The following is a 19,890-nucleotide window of genomic DNA, read 5'->3' on the forward strand; positions in this document are numbered from 1 at the left end:
GCTATTGCTCTCCAGCAGGTTATAAAACAACATATAGCTATATAAGTACACAAAAACCCATATTTTTTATATAAATACAAAATTTAAACCAAATTTTAATTCAAAAAACAAAATCAATTTTCAGATGCATAAAATAACCTAACAAGTTTTGGCAGAGTTTTCCAACATTTGATCTATTTTAGTCAATTAACACTGTGAGTGTCTGGTGGATAATCCTGAGCAGGGCAAGTCAACTCTTCTTTCATTGCCTAATCACAATACCCTGGCAATACACACTGTATTCTCAAGCACTTCCAGTTACCCATTGAAGGTTCTCAGAATACTTGAAACTGTGCTTTTCAGAAAACATAAGTTGAAATAATTGCAAAGCCAGGATGAGAAGACCATCCTACTGGTTTATTGTTCAAGTTATTTGCATTAGACCCAGTGAGAGAAAACAATACCGTGACCACAGCAACAATATAAGTGTGGTGTGGGAGTCTCTGTGACCACAGTTCTTACAAATGATATCAAGTTCCTTTAATTTGTGTATATCAGATTCCATGCATATAAAAGCACTGTGAAGCAACCTGAATCATGTTAGAAATGGAGAAAATTAGAAGTATTCAATTATTAGAATGATAGCACCGGTTGGTGCTAGTAGTCTTGTTTTCCTTTGTCCAAACTTTTGCATTAAGCTCTTAATTCCTGCTTAAGATACAAACACTCCTTGGAATCACTAATAATTAAAAGGCCATTAGCTTTGTGGTTGTACCTGATAAGTCTACCAGTGCTTAAATTACTGTAAAATAATGGCAGACTGCTTCCGTACCTCGGAGATGACAAGCAATTACATTAAGAGACTGACATGCTCCAATACTACACTACTACTTCAGTTAATGTGTAAATGCAGGGAGCAGAATGCATGAAAAAGACCCAGACATCCTCCCATCTAAAAACCCTGAAGGAAGGTGCAGTGTAGTCACAGAGATAACTCCAGCCTTCTCTGGTATAAGGACTTATAACTGAGGTGTCTCTTTAATTCAGATTTTGCAACTGTGAGAAGAAAATTGAGTAGAAGGAACAGAACCACAATTATGATCCTGACCCTTCCTGAAAAGGGCAGTTTTGCAAAATATTTTGTATCTAATAAGCTAGGTTTCTAGTCTCCCCACTGGCATGCTTCTACCTAGGACAAGTCAAGTTTCTCCTCTTTCATTGTATCTGATTCCTCCCTCCAACCCCTCTCTCTCTCTGAACGGTCTCTATTTTAAGGCTCAGATACATATGCTACTTGTTTTGTCCTCAAATGCCTCAGGGAGATTCAGATCCATGCACATCCTGATCAATATTATACAGAAGTGGATTTAAACACCAGACCACAACTGAACCAAACTAACACAAAGAGGCCCTACATGTCTCACTGCCAGACACAGGAGATTTTTTAATTCTCTGTCAGCTAGGTTCTACCAAAAGTGGAGAAAGTGCTTTGCCATTGTTTAAATGCAATCCACTTCTACAGCATCCATCCCTCTGCACAGGGGTCAGGGATTGATGATCTGATGCCTTTTACATGCACAAAAAACATCAGCCAAACCCTGAGTTTACTACCCACAAGAGCAGACCCTTTGAGCTTTGACACAGTTGGGTTACTAACAGCCTATAAGTATATTCCTAACTAAACCCTGCTGTCAAGTAAACATCAACAAACCAACATGTAACAAAACAAAAAACTTAATTCAGTGTTCCTGATTTCAAAACAGGCAGTTCTTCAGTCAATAAACATTTATTCTAATGCTACAAGTAAGTGAAAGGTGACTAACAGGCAAAAGACTTTTTAAATGTCTGGCAAGTTTGGAGAGCGTTTGGAAGGAATAAGCTTGCCAGAAACTGCTGGCAAGCACACTCCCTACAACAGCCAGCAATGGATATCCAAGCATGCATTTTTGCTTCCTTTCCCAGACATAGTATTACCACCCCCACCTTCTTATTTATGCAGGGAAAGGGTGGCATTATTGAATTTGTTTTCTTAGTTAAGCAAATTTTTTTCCTATTGCACAGAAGGAATGATTTCCAAAAGGAGAGGTAGCCAAATACATCTGGGGAACATTTTAAGCCCATTTTACAGGTACTAAAAACTGAATTGTCAGAGTCCATTGGCAGAAAATAACACTTCACTTTTATGCAACATATTAGCTACTGCATTCCCAGTTTAGAACAGTTTGAGAATTATACTTCTCAAATATAGCCCTGAGATGCAAACAAAGGCTTCAGAGCAATGTAAGAAGTTACACCCATTTTCTTTAGAAAAAGAGCACCTGTAACTACTTCTATATTTTGCTTCTTTTGTTTCGCTAAACTTTGTGTTTTAACAAAGTTTATCCATTATGTGGATTAAATCATAACTACTTCACACTATTTAGGATCATAGAGTGGATAAACCATGGGAACTGAACCTACAGGAAGGTTTTGCTGCAGGTTTTATATTATGACATCCAGATAAAAAGGAAAAACTTTGCATGTTGCATTCTAGTGCCTATATCAAAAGTTAAAATCTCTTTCTTAAAACAAATGCTTTCTAAAAATGCACCTATGAACTGGGGAAAAAAAATCCCGAAGCCTGCATTTGGCTATATCCCCTCTTCTTTTGTCAGCTGTCTTTCTGAAGCAAACAACAATATTACCATCAAAAAAGAACTTAATCATTTCATATAATACCTGGCAAGTTTATGTGAAAACAGTTTTTGTTTATGTTGCAGCAAACCTTTTGTGGTTTTTAAAGCACCAACCAGCAAAAGCTATTCACATCTTAAGGAAAGCTAAGAAGAACATATGAAAATTTCCCTTTTCTTCACATGAGTAAGTAATATTTACTCTTCCAGAGCCTGTAACTGGCAGTATTGATAATATACTCTTGGACTGACTTTTTTTATAAACCAATTTTGAAATACTGCTCTAGTGTCTTGATTCCTAAACACACACCCAGAAAAATTAGTCTAGCAAGATGACATTAGTCTCTTCTCACTGACCAAATGCTTTGTAATAAGCAGATTGGCGGAGATGACTTAATTCAGACACACTGAGTAACTGAATAATTAAATCAAATAGAAGAGCTAATAAAGAGTGCATAGAGACTGCACAGACAACATTATTTAGAGAATGGAGAAAGTAAATGGAAATAGAATACTAGTAAAGCTTAAATGTGCCTTGATTCAGTATTCTGATTTGTAAATGATTTCCCCATCATTTTATGCCCTAATAAGTTTCCATTGACTAATATGACCTAAAGCTACAGAGAAAGCTAGCTCAGTGTAGAGTTTCCTAGAATGTATCTCCACCAAGCTGCGGCAACTAAATATCAGTTAAAATAATCAAGAAAATGGAAGCATACATATCATAGCAAATTCTTTTTGAGACTAATGTTTGGGTATAATAACAACCAAGTCACTTTGAACACCATGCTGTTTCAAAATACACTAATCCTATTTCAAATTCTAATAATAAGTGAATTTTACAATGTGTTAAAAACAGGAATGACATACTGTGAAATTAGCTGAGAAATGCAGCACTGAATATAAAAAATGTACTTTGTTACTCACATTCAACTGTCAGTTAAACCTCAGGTTACCAAGAGGTAAAACTATACCTTATATCCACTGTAAACAAAAGATGAGCAAGATAAACCAAAAATAATCTGGCACCACATATTAATATATAATCCAATACAAGTTAAAACTGAAAGTTAATGTTCAATGTGAACACTGAAGCCTGACGTCCTGTTGTCTTCTCTTCACTTCAACCAAGAAGAGATACTCCCTTGATTGTCAGTGAAATTATTTGAATGATCAGTGGGAGCACTGCCCCGTGAAGCCAGGTAAGAAATATAGTCTTAGTTATGGATCAGCTTTTCTCAGCTGTTTAATTTCATGTATTTCTAATTGCAAAAACACACAAGGATCAAGACAATCACCTGTCTATGCAGTACAATCTAAAAGTTAACACAGCTGTATGACAACAGTGAAAACCTGACTTTTGACAGCCAACAGAAGTAAGAATCAATTAGAGAAACTTCTGGTAGCAGAGAGAAAGAAGTACCTTAGCCCAAAGACCACCCATTTGTTTTATTACCTACTGCTACAATGCAGAATGATAATATAGCTAAAAGGCTGCACTTTGATTTTCACTAAAGCCAGCCACATCAGAAATAGCAATGACAAGAGTTTGCCATGAGTTAAAGGCTATCAATGCAACTGCTTGTACTCTTCAACTCATGGAGATTCAGACCACTGCCAAGTAAGTGAATGAAACAGAAGAGTAAATCTAATTTCAGGAATAGGTAGTTTCAAATTTTCATTTTTGCAATTGCAAAGCAGCAGGCTGTCAAGTCCAATTCAAGTGTCCAAAAGCAAATTTTACTATTAGAAAAATAACTTTTTAGTACATAAAGACAATTTTTGTGTGTGTCTGCACTGTTAAATGTAAATTTCAGATAAATCTATGCCTATTTCAAGACCAAAGGCGTGAAGACCACTGTTTACTCCAAGACAAACAATCAAGGATATGAGGGCAAAAAAGTATCATAACATGCTGCAGAAGATTCAAAATCTACATTCCCGGGCAAGTAGAGCTAAAATCTTATTTTTACATAAATATTCATATGTGTATATACATACATGTATGGATTTAATAAATACAAAAAAAATTATATATTATACAAACACGTGTACACATACACTCTACAGATCTCAAAATAAGCAGCACGGGCACATAATTAAGGGGTCCCCAGGGCTCATAAAGAAAGTGCAACGACCTTGTTAGTGTTTGGCCTTTCTTTCGCACCCAGTCTCATTGTAAAACAGTCAACCATGAAAGTACTTTAAAAAGCTGGTTTTCTTTTTATTTACAGCATGATTTTATAATGTACCATTCATGTTTTATAGAAGCTGGTAGTTCTGTATATCTTTCTGCCAAATTCAACATGAACCACAAACTTTCTAATTTACAACTTTCAGAAATTTGACTGCTTTTGAATACCAGGATTTTCAACTTTGCAATTTAATGACAACCCTGCCTTTGGCCTTTCCTGACCTGTTGTGAAGTAAATCAGGCACACTAATGTGGGCTAACAAGTCTTTTTCACACTGTTCGATCACCCTGCATCTTTTTTTCTCAGCAGACACCGCCTCTCTCCCACTCTCTGTCTAGCCATCCTCCCTCAAAGCAAACAAAATGGTCACTGTAACCCTGCATTACTGCTCATTAGATCACAGGTTAGTCAAGTGGAACTGCCCGAGGTTCCCAAAGGAGAGCTATACTTCAAAAATCTGTCCATGTCAAATGAAGAAAAAACCCCTGAGCGTGGGGTCACCCAGATCAATGATCAAAAGAGACTGAGAATAGTGGAGGGAAAAAAAGAAAAGAAAAAAAAAAAAAAAAAAAGAAAAAAAAAAGAAGCCCTTTTTTGTAAAAAAAACCAGCCTTCTGTATAATAAATCAGAACAGAAAAATACTAAGCTTTTTTCCCCACTTTAACAACAGTCCATTTTGGCTTTAAAATGTTTTTCTTGTTTTTCAGAAGATTTTATAAGAGCATTTTTAAAGTGTTAAGATTGAGGTTTCAATAAAACTCAAACTTATTAGCAAGAGGAATAATAATGGAAGATAATGGAGATTTTCTCTCCATCACATAAATACTTAGCCATTCCAAAAGGAGTCAACATCAATTTTCATTCAATTATTACTTTAATTTAAACAAATCATACATTCTGAACTTCATGAGAACTGATACGGGTAGCATGACCACAAAAAAAAGTAGACAAGCAAAAACTATATAGCCTGAACTCTATTGCTACATGACAGATGTGCAGGCATGTGCAATACTTCAAGAATGTACAGTACCATGACTGTGGCCTCTGTTTGTCTTTTACATACGTAGGGCAATTTTTTAGTAACAATCACAAGAACAAAAAACCCTGAACTGAATAAAATAATTAAAATACAGTAATAATTTTAAGTAATAAATTTTGATTCACAGAACAGATCAAATTACTCAATGAAGAGCACTGACTGTTTAATAAGGGTCTGTGCAGACACAGGTTACAGACATCACATGCATTAATACTACTTATTCAAAATGAGTATTATGTATTTCTAAAACAACAAATATACACTGTGCCACTAATGAAGATGCTGTTGCAGCTAAAGGGACCTGATTGTTTCCTGGAATATTGGTGGCAGAGCATCTTTTTGTTTACAGCTCTAATAAGATTTCTTCTCCTGCCCTAAAGGGTGACTCAGATTTCACTCTCTTACTCCCTTTATCCTCAACCATGAGTAAAGGCAAAATTAGCAACAAGTAAACAAATTGGAACAGAATATCTGTAGTAGATTTGTACTTAATATATGGTCTATTGTAAAAGCATTACTGCAATAGAACAAAGCTACAGGAAATCAAAGGAAATAAATCTTTAGAGTACTTAAATGTTTCATATAATGTAGTAAACTATTTCCTGGTATTTATTACCAGAGTAAAAAACCAAAATGAGACAATAAATGCTATGATAGTACATTATGAAAAAATATTAAAAAAAAATATAGAATAAGCTTGTATTAAGAGAGAGACAGATGAAACAACTTATTTTTAAATAAATAATGCAATTGTAGCAAGCATATAACAATATTCGCAGTAATCCAAATTATCCACCTCTGGAGATATGTGTAGATGAAATGAAAAGTCTTTTAAGCAAAGCTCATTCACTAAAGCAGGTCGGGATTTTTGTTGGTTTTTTGTTGTTGTTTTTTGTTTTTGTTGTTTTTTTAAATCAGTTTGCTAGATGCCTCACACATCTTTTAATAGGCAATACATGCCTATTAATACTTGAAATGGAACTCCAGCATGCATTAATTTTAAAGATGCCCACACATTCATATTGAGTCTTTACTTTTAAGACAGTATTAATATAGCATAGGCTTTCTGACCCTTGCAACTTCATATCTAATCAGAATCTGAACAACTAAATATAACAGAAAAGATCAGAAAAAGCAAAGATATTGAGAAATATGTAGTCATAGCTATGGATTATTCAATACACTGTCAATACTCTGTTTTTGAAAACAGTAGAAAAAATATAAGGATGATGTGTGTAAATCTGAATAATAAATGAACACATTTTCAACTAAAAATTTGCTTAACTTTGCCTTTTTTTAAATGTTACCTTATTAATTTGTATGATCCTTCAAAAAGTTCTTTTCTAGTCTAACTCAAAACTTCAGGCTGTTCAGATTCTAACAGAAGTTACTATTTCATGTCAGACTGCTGTAATAGATTTTGTAAACATTTAAACTATTTTAAGAAAACATTTATGCTTATAAAGATTCCAGCATGACTAATGATATGCTGCAGTATCAACAAATCATCATTAGAATAATGTTGTTATATTCAAAACTCTGCTTCTAGTCTTATGAAGACAATTGTTCCCAGATGCTAGAGTGGATAACTCATGTTTCTTCAGAAGCATGTCTGCATCTGCTGCTGAATCACTGCAAGAAGTGGATGGGAAAATGGTTTCCTCTTTTTGAACCAAAAGTCATTAGGCACTGAACAGAAGTGGTTTCTAATGAAATAATGGGCACTGTTCAGCCTATATCACTATAGAAGAAGGCCTTCAATAGCTCCAATTTTCTTTAAGTAAAAACTCATAATACTGCATCCTCATCGTCCCTGAACTGTGGGGCCCTTCACTACTTTTGAATTTGCAGAACTCCATTCCATTCTTTGTTTTTGTTTGAACCCCAGAATGCTCTCTACTCATCTCTTCTGTTTTACTGCCAGTGAAGTCTTGGGAAGTAACAGGGAAAGAGGTGCATGAGACTTGTCAGCAGACTTCTTCCCTTTTTCCTGTTACTCCTTTCTGGTTCATTCTTTTTGCAAAAACAGCAGTGTCCTGTCCAGCAATCAAGCTCACAGTAATCTTTGATTTTTGTCTTCCACCACACCCAGAGAGCATCCAAGCTTTTTCCAGGAGCATAATGGCTTGAAAGAATGCCAGGGTAAAAAAATGAATTCAAAACTGAGAATGGATAGGAAGGAATTTAATCTCACCTTACAGTAGTATGTGTTTCCTTCCTGGCCTTTGACAACTGTAGCATTGTTTCAGTAACATCCAGACCACTGATGCAAAGATGATCCTTTCCCCATCCTGTCACTTGGGAAAACATCATTGTTTCATGAATTCTCACATACATGCCAATATCTCCATCTCCAGAGGTTTATGGTTTGTTTTTACTCATAGGAATTTTACGCTCAAAAATCTAAAGAACCAGCCTCTGACAGGCCAATGACACCTCAATTTTCAGGTTTGTTTTTCCTCACACAGCAGACCATATTCAAGAGAAATTTGCCTCAAGCATCTTCAGAAATGTTGAGTTTCATAAAGAACAGAAAGCCTCCCATGCTCAGGCTGAGCTCTGAGCACCTTCTATTTGACACAGGTTTTAAGAAACTCTGCATACACATATTTCCAGCAAGGTCTTCAGGTGTTGGTAATTACAGACAATAATAACCAATGCTGTGTCACAGCATAAGTAGTATTGATGCAGCTGAAAACTTTCTACTTTTGTGGCACATAATTAAAATCCAACTTGAAATACCTAAAGAGATATAAAATGAATAGATTTTCTTCTGCTGTGGTTATTGTTGGACTTCCCTGACATGACCAATTAAGATGCTCACCATAATCTCCCATGTGTGTGAGTGTGTAATTCCTGCAGAATGGACTGTGGCCAGAAATTAATTTCACACGCTGCATACCTACTCTAATGGAATGAAAATTATGTGAAAAACATTTCTTTTAAAATTTACTTTGTAACATTGAGTACCAAATATAAATTAGGTACTTCAACTACAAAAAAATACCTTTTCCTTGGTAAATACAAGGTTCACAGTATATTTAACTTGCCTTTAATCAGCAAACTTATTTTAGCACTAAAAAGAAAAATAGAAGAATAAGTCCTCATCTTTTAAGAAGCAGCAGCTTGTATTATTGAACTCAATATTTCATTCTAGTACATATACATACATATCCATGTTTTTCTTTCAAACACCCAAGGATGGGTGTTTGAAAGAAAAACACATACTAAATCACTTTTACAATAGAAGAGTTTTCACAAACTTGATCCAATGCATTACTAATTACTTTTCCATTATTTTTCAACTGATCCTGAGACCGTTTTTGATAAAATGGTAGAGTTATATTTGGAAAGTAGTTATATAGCCACTATTTTGTTCCATTTGTAATAGTTATTAATTCTAAGAGAAATACGACTTCTCATGTTCATGTAAGATGTCACTAACAGTAATTAAATTTTTGAGCATTCAAGAATTCCCCAGAACAGCAATATCACAGACATAGAGGCTCAAAAGAGTCATAATGATTGTGTGGTCAGATTTGTATCCAACAGGCTTCAGAATTTCATTTAACTCTCTACTAAAGCACACCAAATTTTTACCAAGCCAAAAAGGTTTCAGAAGGAGCTGTAAAAAGCTGTGTTCTTCTCTAACAGTCCTTACTGAATACCATATAAGCATTTGTAAGTATACAAATATTTATGAAAAACATTTACTAAACTATGCATATAGATTTGTATCTTAAAGCATTTTAAACTTTTTCTCATAAATTTACTTTTTATTTTTAGAGACTATGCTCTATCTTTACAGTCATTGTGTTTAGTTCTGCAAGTGCAGCCAACTCCTTCTCTTTGAACGACATTTTCCTTCTTTCTTTGCTTGGAAGTCAACAAAGACACTAAATTTTCAAAGCACATAGTGAAAATATATACTTCTTTCCTATCTCTCTCTCAAGTCCAGTAAAAGTAATTGCACACCTACTCTAGAACATTCATTTTTAAATAAGAGGGAAACATTATTTTCCAGTATTTCCTGTATAATCTTCCTTTACTATGGTTCACTGTAGGGGGATAAGCCAAAAAAGCATGAGAAGTAAAGTGGTAGGTAGAAGGGTCCAACTCTCACTGGATTTTAGAGGTCCACACTTCCAACTTTCCACACCAGTGCTAGTTTTACACCTTCCTCTCACCTCCTGTTTGTGCCTGTACACCAATTATCCAATTGTCTTCTCATCTGAGTTTATTTAAAAATAAGACATTGGGGAAGGATAGTAGTTAAGTAATTTTTAGGTCCAAACCAGTTCATCACATGGTTGTACAGACAGACTGTCACACCTGAAAGATGGGGGAGGCAAAGAGGCCAGCAAGCAAACCAGTACTGCTGATGAAATAAATACTAGAAGTACACACCATCTATATACATATAAAACAACCATTTGAAGACCCAAATAGTGGTGTAAAAATCCATGTCTGATATTCGAAACTATATACAGCAATACTCTTCAAAATCTACTTAAAGACATGCAGCTGCTTTTTTTGCTGACATGTACCTGCCACCGTTCGGTACAAAGGGCCATTCAAGAGATTTGTTTCTCTAAATACAGTTTCATGTTGCGAAATGGGTGTATGTGGACAGTACTTCTACTCCTGTGTCCTAGCTACTCCTACTCTTTATCTTCTTGCACATTGTGTAATATGTGCACATTTGCAGATGTGCTCAAGTATTTGGTTTGGTATCTTCAGGAACACCATTCCAAATCAGAGTTTCTAGGGGTAGTCTTTGAACACATTTCCTTGCAGCCTTGCAGACTTACATGTTTGTCAAGAGCACAACTAGGAATTTACTATTCAGAGAGATACTTTTCTTTGTTAAGTTTTTGTTTCTTTGTTCCCACATACACTGGGACAACAATATTAAGCTTTACTAAGTGATATTATTCACCAAAACATTATCAAGTATACCAATTCATCTTTTTAACTAATGAATATATTGACAGTTTTATCTGTTATGGCTTTGCTTGTTTTAAAACATGATTGAAACACAAATTCATGTAAGGAAAAGGTGTGGTTACTGTTTGGATTCAGCCTTGCAACTATGAAATTCCTTGCTGTTCACATTTATCTAGGATAACTCACATTTATTAAAATTGGTTATCTTTTTAGATTGCATTTTTTATATATTATTTTTATTATAGGATCCTTTTCTATCTAAATCATTTTCCTAATAGGTATGAAGAAATTTTTAATCAGAATGGAAGTTCATATGAGAATTGCAAATAGGAATTACTTCTTCATTGTTCTAAACAGGGCAAAACTAATATTGTCTAAACTCTAGCTTAATAATATTCTTTCCTGCAAATGTGTTCATAACTGAAGTCTGACAAATAACTCTTCTGTTCCCTCAAAGGCCACAGTTGTGAACGAAGCAGCCAATACTCAAAATAGCAGAGTCCAGCTCCAAAACAATCTTCAAATATCAGGGGATACACCTTGGACGAAAAGAAGTATTTGCAGTAAGGGGATTGCAAATATTAAGGTCACTAAGGTCACTATGATCTCAAAAACAGGGCAGGAATCTATATTTTGGCTATTTACTGCAGTAATCTGAAGATAAATCATCTCAGAAACAGTTCCTTGAGGAACCAAAAATCTGTCCCCAATTTAATTTTGCTCTGGATGTCCCTGTCACAAAGTACACAGATTTGCAACATCTGGTATTTGAAAGATTTGAGAGGCTTGCCCACAGTGAGGATGGGACAGACTGTGGAGAAAACTTTCATTTTCACTCTTGCTTGTAGGCTAAGTCTTTGCAGAACCTGCTCCAGGAGAAAACATTTGCTCAAAACTGTGAGCTAAGATACTACATACTCTATGAAGCTAAACCTCTTTGGTGGTCACGGTTCAATGCAGTTTTTCAGATTGCTAGTAATGACATCTATTACTCATACACTGAAAGGGTTTCCAAGGAGAAACCCTTTTCCCCTAACTAGCAGAAACCACAAACAGCATGAATTATGGAAAAACAGTACAAAGACACTGGAATATAAAGAAGTGATTACATCCTGGAATTGAGCCTGTCATATTAAGCAGCCATCTTAGACCATTGGCAGGCCCAGAAAGTCCAGTTTGCAGCATGCTCCAGATCCCCACCACCAGTAAGAGCTTCCACAGATACGGGCAAACCTGAGCATTCTCCTGCAATGGTTATTGAGCTTTAAGATATTTAAGGCTTCAAGAAGACACTGTTTATCTACAAAATTATTTCTAGACATAAACAACAGAGAAGAAACTGGCAGAGTAATAGATAACAGCCCTCACAGCTCTAAGATGGCTGTTTTCATAAGGAGAGTGACCTTCCACTATTTTGCTAAGAGAAAATTTAATTACATACTGTCAGTGGTTCAAAATCCATATAAGCTTGAAAAGATCAATACATCACAATCTATGTAAATACGTAACAAACCTTGCACACTCACTTTTGAAAATACTGTTTGCACTTAAAAGATTTTTTTAAAATCTTAGTCTATCAAAGAAAAAAGGACAATGAAAATTATTCTCCTATGGAGTTTCACACCCCCATCAAGTAAAATTTAAAGTAAAGTCTTGTATGCAAGGAAAAAAACAGCACTTGTCATCAGAGTAAGCTTTCCACACTATTCCTTTCCCAACAAGTATATTTAAAACAATGGTATAATCTTAAAATAGGCTGAGAATAGGTTGATTTACTGTTAAACAGTACATCTATATTAAATAGTTCTAGCATTTTTAAAAATGGAAATTTAGAACAGGTCTTCAGTGATTTCTCCTGTTACTAGTGGTCACCAATTTAAATATATGAAAGAAATTTATTATTTGCCTTAATTTTTGGATAACTGAACAAAAACGCACCAACAGGTTATACTGTATGAATGTCTTCACACTTATGGTCCTAGAACAGAATAGTTCAAATGGAGTGGATCTACACTGATCATCTAATGCACCTACAATCTTAAAAAGAGCCTTAAATATAAAAATAGAAACATCCCAAAGTCAACACACTTCCAGACAAGAAGCTGCTTCACCAGTGAACTGGAAAAGCTAGTTCAATTTGATTCCTCAATTTGATTCCTCCTTTGGCCAGTCCTATACAGCTTTCAGGAGACCCAAGCAGATTCAGACAAGTATCCAGAATAGACTGTTTCTAAAATATAGTGGCTACAGACAACTTCCAGCACATGCAGCTCCTAAATATTGCTCTGACCCAGGAGAAAAGTGCACACTGGTTCAACTCACAAGAATCCACTTCAATATCCAGTATTCCTCTACTGCAATATTTTAAACCTCTAAGAGAAATCTGACTAATCAAAACCAGTTTCGGCAATCAAAAGTACTTTTGTGTGGAAAAGTAAAAGCACATTCTGTCAAGAAGATACTTATTTAAATAAATATATAATTAGATAAACTGTTTGGGAACTGCAGCCTGTATTTTGGAAACCATGGCCGAACTGATATGCCACCACCTTCCCTCATATGCTGAGTAACTAAATTTATTTTCCATTTGTAAAAGTTTTTATTTACTATTTCATAAGTTTTCCAAAACTACAGTCAGAACTGACTTATATATGATTAATTCTTTGTGGTGTTATATTTTAGTTAAATGGTATGCTCTGTGTCACCCCTGGAAAATGTATGGTTTATTGCAAGCCTGTGCTCCTCCCCTGCAGTATCCTGTGTCTGTAATCCCATTGCCCGATCTGTTCCGCGCCCACTCTGAATCTCTCTGTTCAGTGTGCCGGGGGGACGGTTCTCTCTCTCTCTTTGCCGGCTCTCCTGGCTGTGCTCCCTCAGCCCCTCTCTCCCCCTCCCCTTTCCCCCTCACTCCCCTTTCCCCTCTCCCTCAGAAACCATGCTGCCTCCCGGGGGTAGGACCCCCATAACCCCTCATCTAATGAGCACCCTCAGAAGCCGTGTGGAGTCTCCTTGCCTGCCTGCTGCCGCCAGAGAATTCACAGCCTAGGGGCCCCCCCCCCAAAACGCGCCGCTACAATTCTTCATTACTGTAATTTTAATCTAAAATAAAGTTATTCTGGAGCAAACCTATTGAAACAAAAACAATTATATCAGTTTTAGAGCTTGGTTAATATACACAGTCTTTACTTCAGCATTGCTCAATAGAAATCACATAGCAGATATTTTAAAATGTCTAAATAAGTGCTATTGTCACAGGAAAAACAAAACAACTTAAAAATATCTTTGACATGGGAAGATAGAATAACCACCATAGAAGTCTATATAAGAGAAATTGGAGGGACACCTTTTTTTATAGTTTCTAAAAAGAAATGCCATGCCAAGTTTACTTTCTTGAGTTCATTTAAAAATCAAAATATAACTAGAAAACAGCTAACCAGCAACAGAACTCAGGGAAAAAAGGGTTTACATTTACTGATTAGTATTTCATCTTGGCTTCTCCTGTAATTTTCCCTGGTCACTTCAGTAATATGAAGTATATTCTACAAAATTAATTAGGTTAAATTGCATTTCATAAATTAATAAGTTATTTGGATATTTTTGCAAGTATCTATTCTAGCTGTGAATTGAACTATTCATAACATTGTTTATTACTTACAGCACATAGATTCTACAGTATCATTTCTACCTAAGAAATGTATGGAAAAAAACACATTAAATAAAGTACAACATTGTGAAAAACTGAAGCAACTGCACTTCCCAACAAAAAATATAACTAACATCTGTTGCAGAAACTGCTTGGCACTTGCACAGTTTTGTTAAGAATTTTTTTGTAGATAAATATTTTTCTACATTTCCTATTATGCACCACTCAACTCAGACATTTTCCTTAATTATACTCCAAGGAGTCCTTTCATATCCATTAAAGAAAGGCTATTTGTTGACTAAAAGAATGCATACATGTTTTTAAATTTCAACTGTGATGCATCTGTCTTCTGACATATGAAAAAAATCAAGAAAATACCTATAATTAATGGACTTAGTTCTGCAAAAAATTCTATTAAAACTCTCAATGCTCAACATATTACATTTGTTACATATTTTAATATGTTGGTTTTATATAAGCAATGGTCTTGCAATTAATCATTTTACTTCTATTCCACATCTCAATAATGAGGAAAATAGCACGGCAAAGCCTTTAGGAAAGCAAGAAATTACCATTTTAACATAGGCAAAAATGACTGAGGAAGGCTTCTACTTTGTATACGCAGCAAACACAGATCATCATTTTTTTCAGGGACAATGTAACAACTTTGTGACATTTTCTCTCTCCTTTTTTTTTCTTTTTTTCTTTTTCTTTTAATTTCACTTTCTGCTACTCGTAATTAAAGAACTTCAGAATCACTGAGCTCTTGGTAGAGTGTGAGTTTTTTCCCTGAGAATATGCATGTACTGTGCACATTTAACAAAACTGTAGTATTCTGTTGTACTCATACATTGTCTGCTACCATAATAAACTGTAAGATTTTTTTTAAAGCATGCAGTAGAAACCCATTTAAATGCTATTGTAAGCATATAGAGATCTATTACCCTACTGAGATTTCAAGGAACTGGTAATGAAGAATGAGGTGAAAATGAGGGTACTGCCAATAAAAGAAAAGAAATGTTAACTCTAAATACACAAAGAATTCAGCCCAGACCAAAAAGTCTACCCACATGGGCTCACCTGCAAAATGAGAGAGTTACAAGTATAATTTGCTGTAAAGCAAACCAACTGGCATTGCATTCATTATTAATACGATATTGGACAAAGAACATTTCTTAAATTTTATTTGCTATCAAAAACTTCACTTAATATTGAACCAAATTTGGCCTCTTTAAAAATGGAAAATATAGTAAAATAAGAAATACTTAAATCATATAAGAAACAGCCCTTCTGATGATGAAAAATATGATCTGTATTGCTCTATGAAAAAGTTAAAGCCAAGGCATACAAACTATATTTCGATGATAAAAACCAATCAGTTTTGTCTCAGGATATTGTCATTTTTTAAGCAGGAGGTTTTTGCTTTTATGCTGTATAATAAACTAGGCCAAAGAATTAAACTTGCATATCAAAATCCATACTACATTTCCTTTAATATTCATCACTTTTTTTCTGTTTTTTTATATGAACAAGACTAGAACTTGTAGCTTCTATCTCTGTATAACTTTTGTTTACTTTTTTATGTAACTTGATATTTTCAATCCAAATTCCATTTTTTTCCTTTTCCTAAGAATGAATTTTCAGAGAAAAGAACCAACAATTTTATAAAACACTTTGCAGTGTAGTTTACAAAACTGTCACAATCTCTTCTTAAAAACACTGCTATACTCCAGTCACATTTACACCATTTCCTAACATATAAAAAGCTTAATTTCTTTTGACTCAGAAAGGAGACATAAGTAGCAATAAAGAAAGAAAGGCTGTATGTTCAACTGTACTATACTAAGAGCAGCCATTCTACACATCAGTTTGTTCTGAGCTGAAAGTCTAAAACTTCATATTTCAGAAAAAGAAAAATCTAAGAAAGAATCAGTTTAAATACAAAGTAACAACACAATAAGGTGCCGAAACAGTTTTTACTCTGCTGCACTCACAGAACAAACGGATTTCTCATATAATCTTTAAGAGGAGGAGTCCTTTAAATGACATTTATGAACAGAATGACACAACCCGATTTTAACTTCTTCCTATAATTTCAGAAGTAATTTTCAGCATTTCCTCAAATGTATCTGACATGATAGGAATGTAGACAAGACAAATTTCTCAGAAACTGAAGAGCAAAAGGTACACTGAATAGAACAATTACATAATTTACTGTGAGATAGCTAGAAATTAGACAAAAACATTACTCCTTGGAACAGGAAGATGAGAACCAGTTCAGGACTTCAGAACAGGAATTGCAACTCTGACCCGACATCAGTACACAGCAGTTCAGAAAAAAGCTTTTACGTAAAAAGACAACATATAGCTGCAACGTATTGCTTTAAGCGGTGGAAAAGAATGGAGTAATGGAACAGTGCAAAATTAAAAGTAATAGCAAAAAAAAAGCCAAGTTAAGCAAAAAAAATCACTGTCCCAGCAGCTTTTCATAAGAGTAGTTTTAAAAACATCTTTCCTCCCTTAAGCAAAATTTGGTGAAAGCTGAAGATCTGTTTGTATCCAAGTATTACTTGTCTGTTTTCCAGAACAACTAAGTCTGCATAGAGTGCAGTGGACTAAGTTTTTAGGGATTGGGACTGTTCCTGGTCTGCGTACTTACTGTAAAGAAGAAACTGAGGCCAGTCCTTAACCAGGATGTCAGGGTAATGAGTGATAGTGGATTGGTGGTGTACAGAAAGTAAATACAAACAGGCATGAAGCTGACACATTAACATACCTCTTGTACTGAGCGAGCTGCTGGCTTGTCTTGGTGATTGGCCAGTATTAAAAACGGCAAAGTACATAACTGTGGATGCTGAAGAGCAGAATGCAGCTCATTCCTAGCAGTTTCTAGATCATCTTCAGAGGAGGCGCTGTCTAGTACAAATATTACCCCTTGGGATCCTTGGTAGTAACGACTCCAGTATTTCCTGATATTGTCAGCTCCTTTCAAGACAATAATGAGAACTAATTAAAACAAGAACAGTTTAACAAATATAACGCTTGTAAGTGAAAATAAACCATCTACATAGAAAGATCAAAATAATTAATTTTCTCTCTTAACCATCATTAAAAGAATAAAAAGAAAAAATGCAATAAAAAAATCTAACATACACACACACACACCCCAATGTCAAATCAACATTGTTTAAATAAGGAAGGAAGTTGACTCAATGCAGCTTTGTTCCATTAAAGCTTCTGCTCTGTAAATGAGTACTGGCAGAACTACCATGCTGACAGTACCACAGAGCCTAATCTTTTACCTTCTCACTGGAATATCTTGGCACTAATACCTAAACCTTTATCCATTCTTTTTCACTTTGCCCTGCAGCTCCTTGTCATAAACCTGCAGGTTCTGTCACGGCAGTTGCTCATTTCTGATAAGGTCTTCCAGTTCATCTCCAAACCATCAGGCAACCACTTGATAATTGGGGAAAAAAAGTGTCAGGAAAGCCTATTAAAGTAATTAGATACTTAATGAGGAGAATGATGATACAATAGTGACTTGAACAGTGAATGAGGAGCTAGGGTGACTACATGCAAAGGCATTCAGTTCAACTACTTTTGCTCTGTCAACCACACTAAAGATTCTGGATGAGCCCAATAGCAGACACATGATTGACTGTATAGGCTTATATGCCACAATAATTTTTAGGACACAGTTCAGCAGCACTCAGCCATCTCAACAGAAGCCAAGCACTAAGGTTATCAACAGAAAGCTTTTGTCTCCCCTGGAGAGCAGCATATGTTGTAGCAATGAGGTAGGAAAAAAAAAATTGTATTTGACAGCTGTCAAACTATCTAAACTATGATTTGGATATGGGCTATTCTTTGTATGTCTGGATCTGGCACTACACTCATAGGGACAAACACTAAACAGTGAAGAGAGGCAGCAATCGTCTAGTAGAAAACTTGACATGTCTGCCAGACAATGACTTGCAGAAATGTGCAGAAGGTACCTTTTATACACACTTTTCTTATTTTGAGACAGGGAGAAGTGAACTTCCATATATACAGAAGAACCAAGAGCTTAAAATAATAAAATTCCACTTTTCAGTGAAACAAAATGACACAAAATTTCTGAGAAACATAATGAAATTTTAATGCAACATAATGACCATAACTTTAATACAATACCTAAAATATTAACTTAATTTACACATTGTGCCACAAAAAAGACAGTCACTAAAAACAAGCAAAGGAAAAAATAAACATTTGTTCCATCAAATTTAGGTATGCAACTCAAGAGTATTCAAATCTCACCTAATGGAGTTACTCTTGTCTTTTTACTAGTCACACTGGAATTCTGAACACTTTGTTTCTGTATCTGCACCCAGCACAAGCTGTCAACACACAAACACACACACACTTTTCCCTACAGAGAATACTGAAGTCATACCTAATAATTTTTTTTCTGCAAAAGACCTACAGTGCTGACTACTTAAAGGTGAATGGTCGTGGGACTTAGTCAAGACCTTGCTTAATCTCTCTGTTAATTTAATCAGACTCAAAATAAAAATGCCAAACAGGATGGATGTTTTATTTATTTTATCATCAGGATCTGAAGATTAATAATATATATATGCAGAAGAGGGACTGCATTGAAAGCTAATTCTATGTTTCTGTAGCACACTAATATCTGCCAACTGTACTTGTAAAGAATTTTATAGCATCTGTTAGATGCCCAGTCTTTCCAAACAGCTGTCTACTTCAGAACCAAGTAGAGCAAGCTGCCAGAGGGACACTATTTACATAGCCACACACAGCAGTGTCGCAGGCATCTGAAGTATCACATTACTTTAAAAACTAGTAGAGAATCATTTTCAATGAACTTAAAGACCAAGACCATGATCAGTTCTTTGAACATATTTTTTTCCCTAGCAACATAACATCTGTCTTAGTTGCTCTAAGCATCAGTCAGCTACTTTTCAATCACATGTCACTGCTAGAATCTGAGTCTTACCTTTGTAACCATACTCACTCTAAAAAGAAAAACTGTGGTGAACTGCAGAGCATTTGACCTCTTGTATCCAGGCGCTTGGAAGAAAGCAGCTCATGGATCCCTACATGGGACACTGAAGCCAGAAAAGGAGTATGCTGATTTGTTGACCTTACAGTCCTGTCTTCTTGGTTCAGATTCATTAGCAGCTCAACTTTGTTCCTCCACATCAGCTGTCCCAAAAGAACCACCACCAAAGTATAGCAGTCCTTTTCTCTCCTGCCCTGGACAGTCACCATGGCATAGTCATAGGGACCAACTTCCCGTAAGAACAATGTCCCATGAAACTTGGTATTTTCTTTGGGATCTTCCATTACTCTAATGACATGCCCTCAAATTGCTTATACTTCAATTCTGAGGAAATCACTTGAGGTTT

At 35.3% G+C, this 19,890-nt stretch overlaps 1 protein-coding gene across 15 annotated transcripts in view; it reads right to left on the reverse strand.

Moving 5' to 3' along the window:
- Window positions 1-19,890, reverse strand: part of ARL15 (ADP ribosylation factor like GTPase 15) — a 262,518-nt gene that overhangs the window by 112,959 nt on the left and 129,669 nt on the right. For 13 of the 15 annotated variants that reach the window (XM_068177293.1, XM_068177301.1, XM_068177294.1 and 10 more), the window contains one exon: window positions 17,253-17,461. In XM_068177293.1, coding sequence (XP_068033394.1) covers window positions 17,253-17,461 — 209 coding nt within the window. Of the gene's footprint in view, window positions 1-7,875; window positions 8,012-10,990; window positions 11,373-17,252; window positions 17,462-19,890 lie in introns of those variants that run through there. The other 2 variants (XM_068177303.1, XM_068177295.1) reach the window with 2 other exon arrangements.

The sequence above is a fragment of the Anomalospiza imberbis genome, chromosome Z, assembly GCF_031753505.1.
Source record: "Anomalospiza imberbis isolate Cuckoo-Finch-1a 21T00152 chromosome Z, ASM3175350v1, whole genome shotgun sequence".
Lineage (NCBI taxonomy): Eukaryota > Metazoa > Chordata > Aves > Passeriformes > Viduidae > Anomalospiza > Anomalospiza imberbis.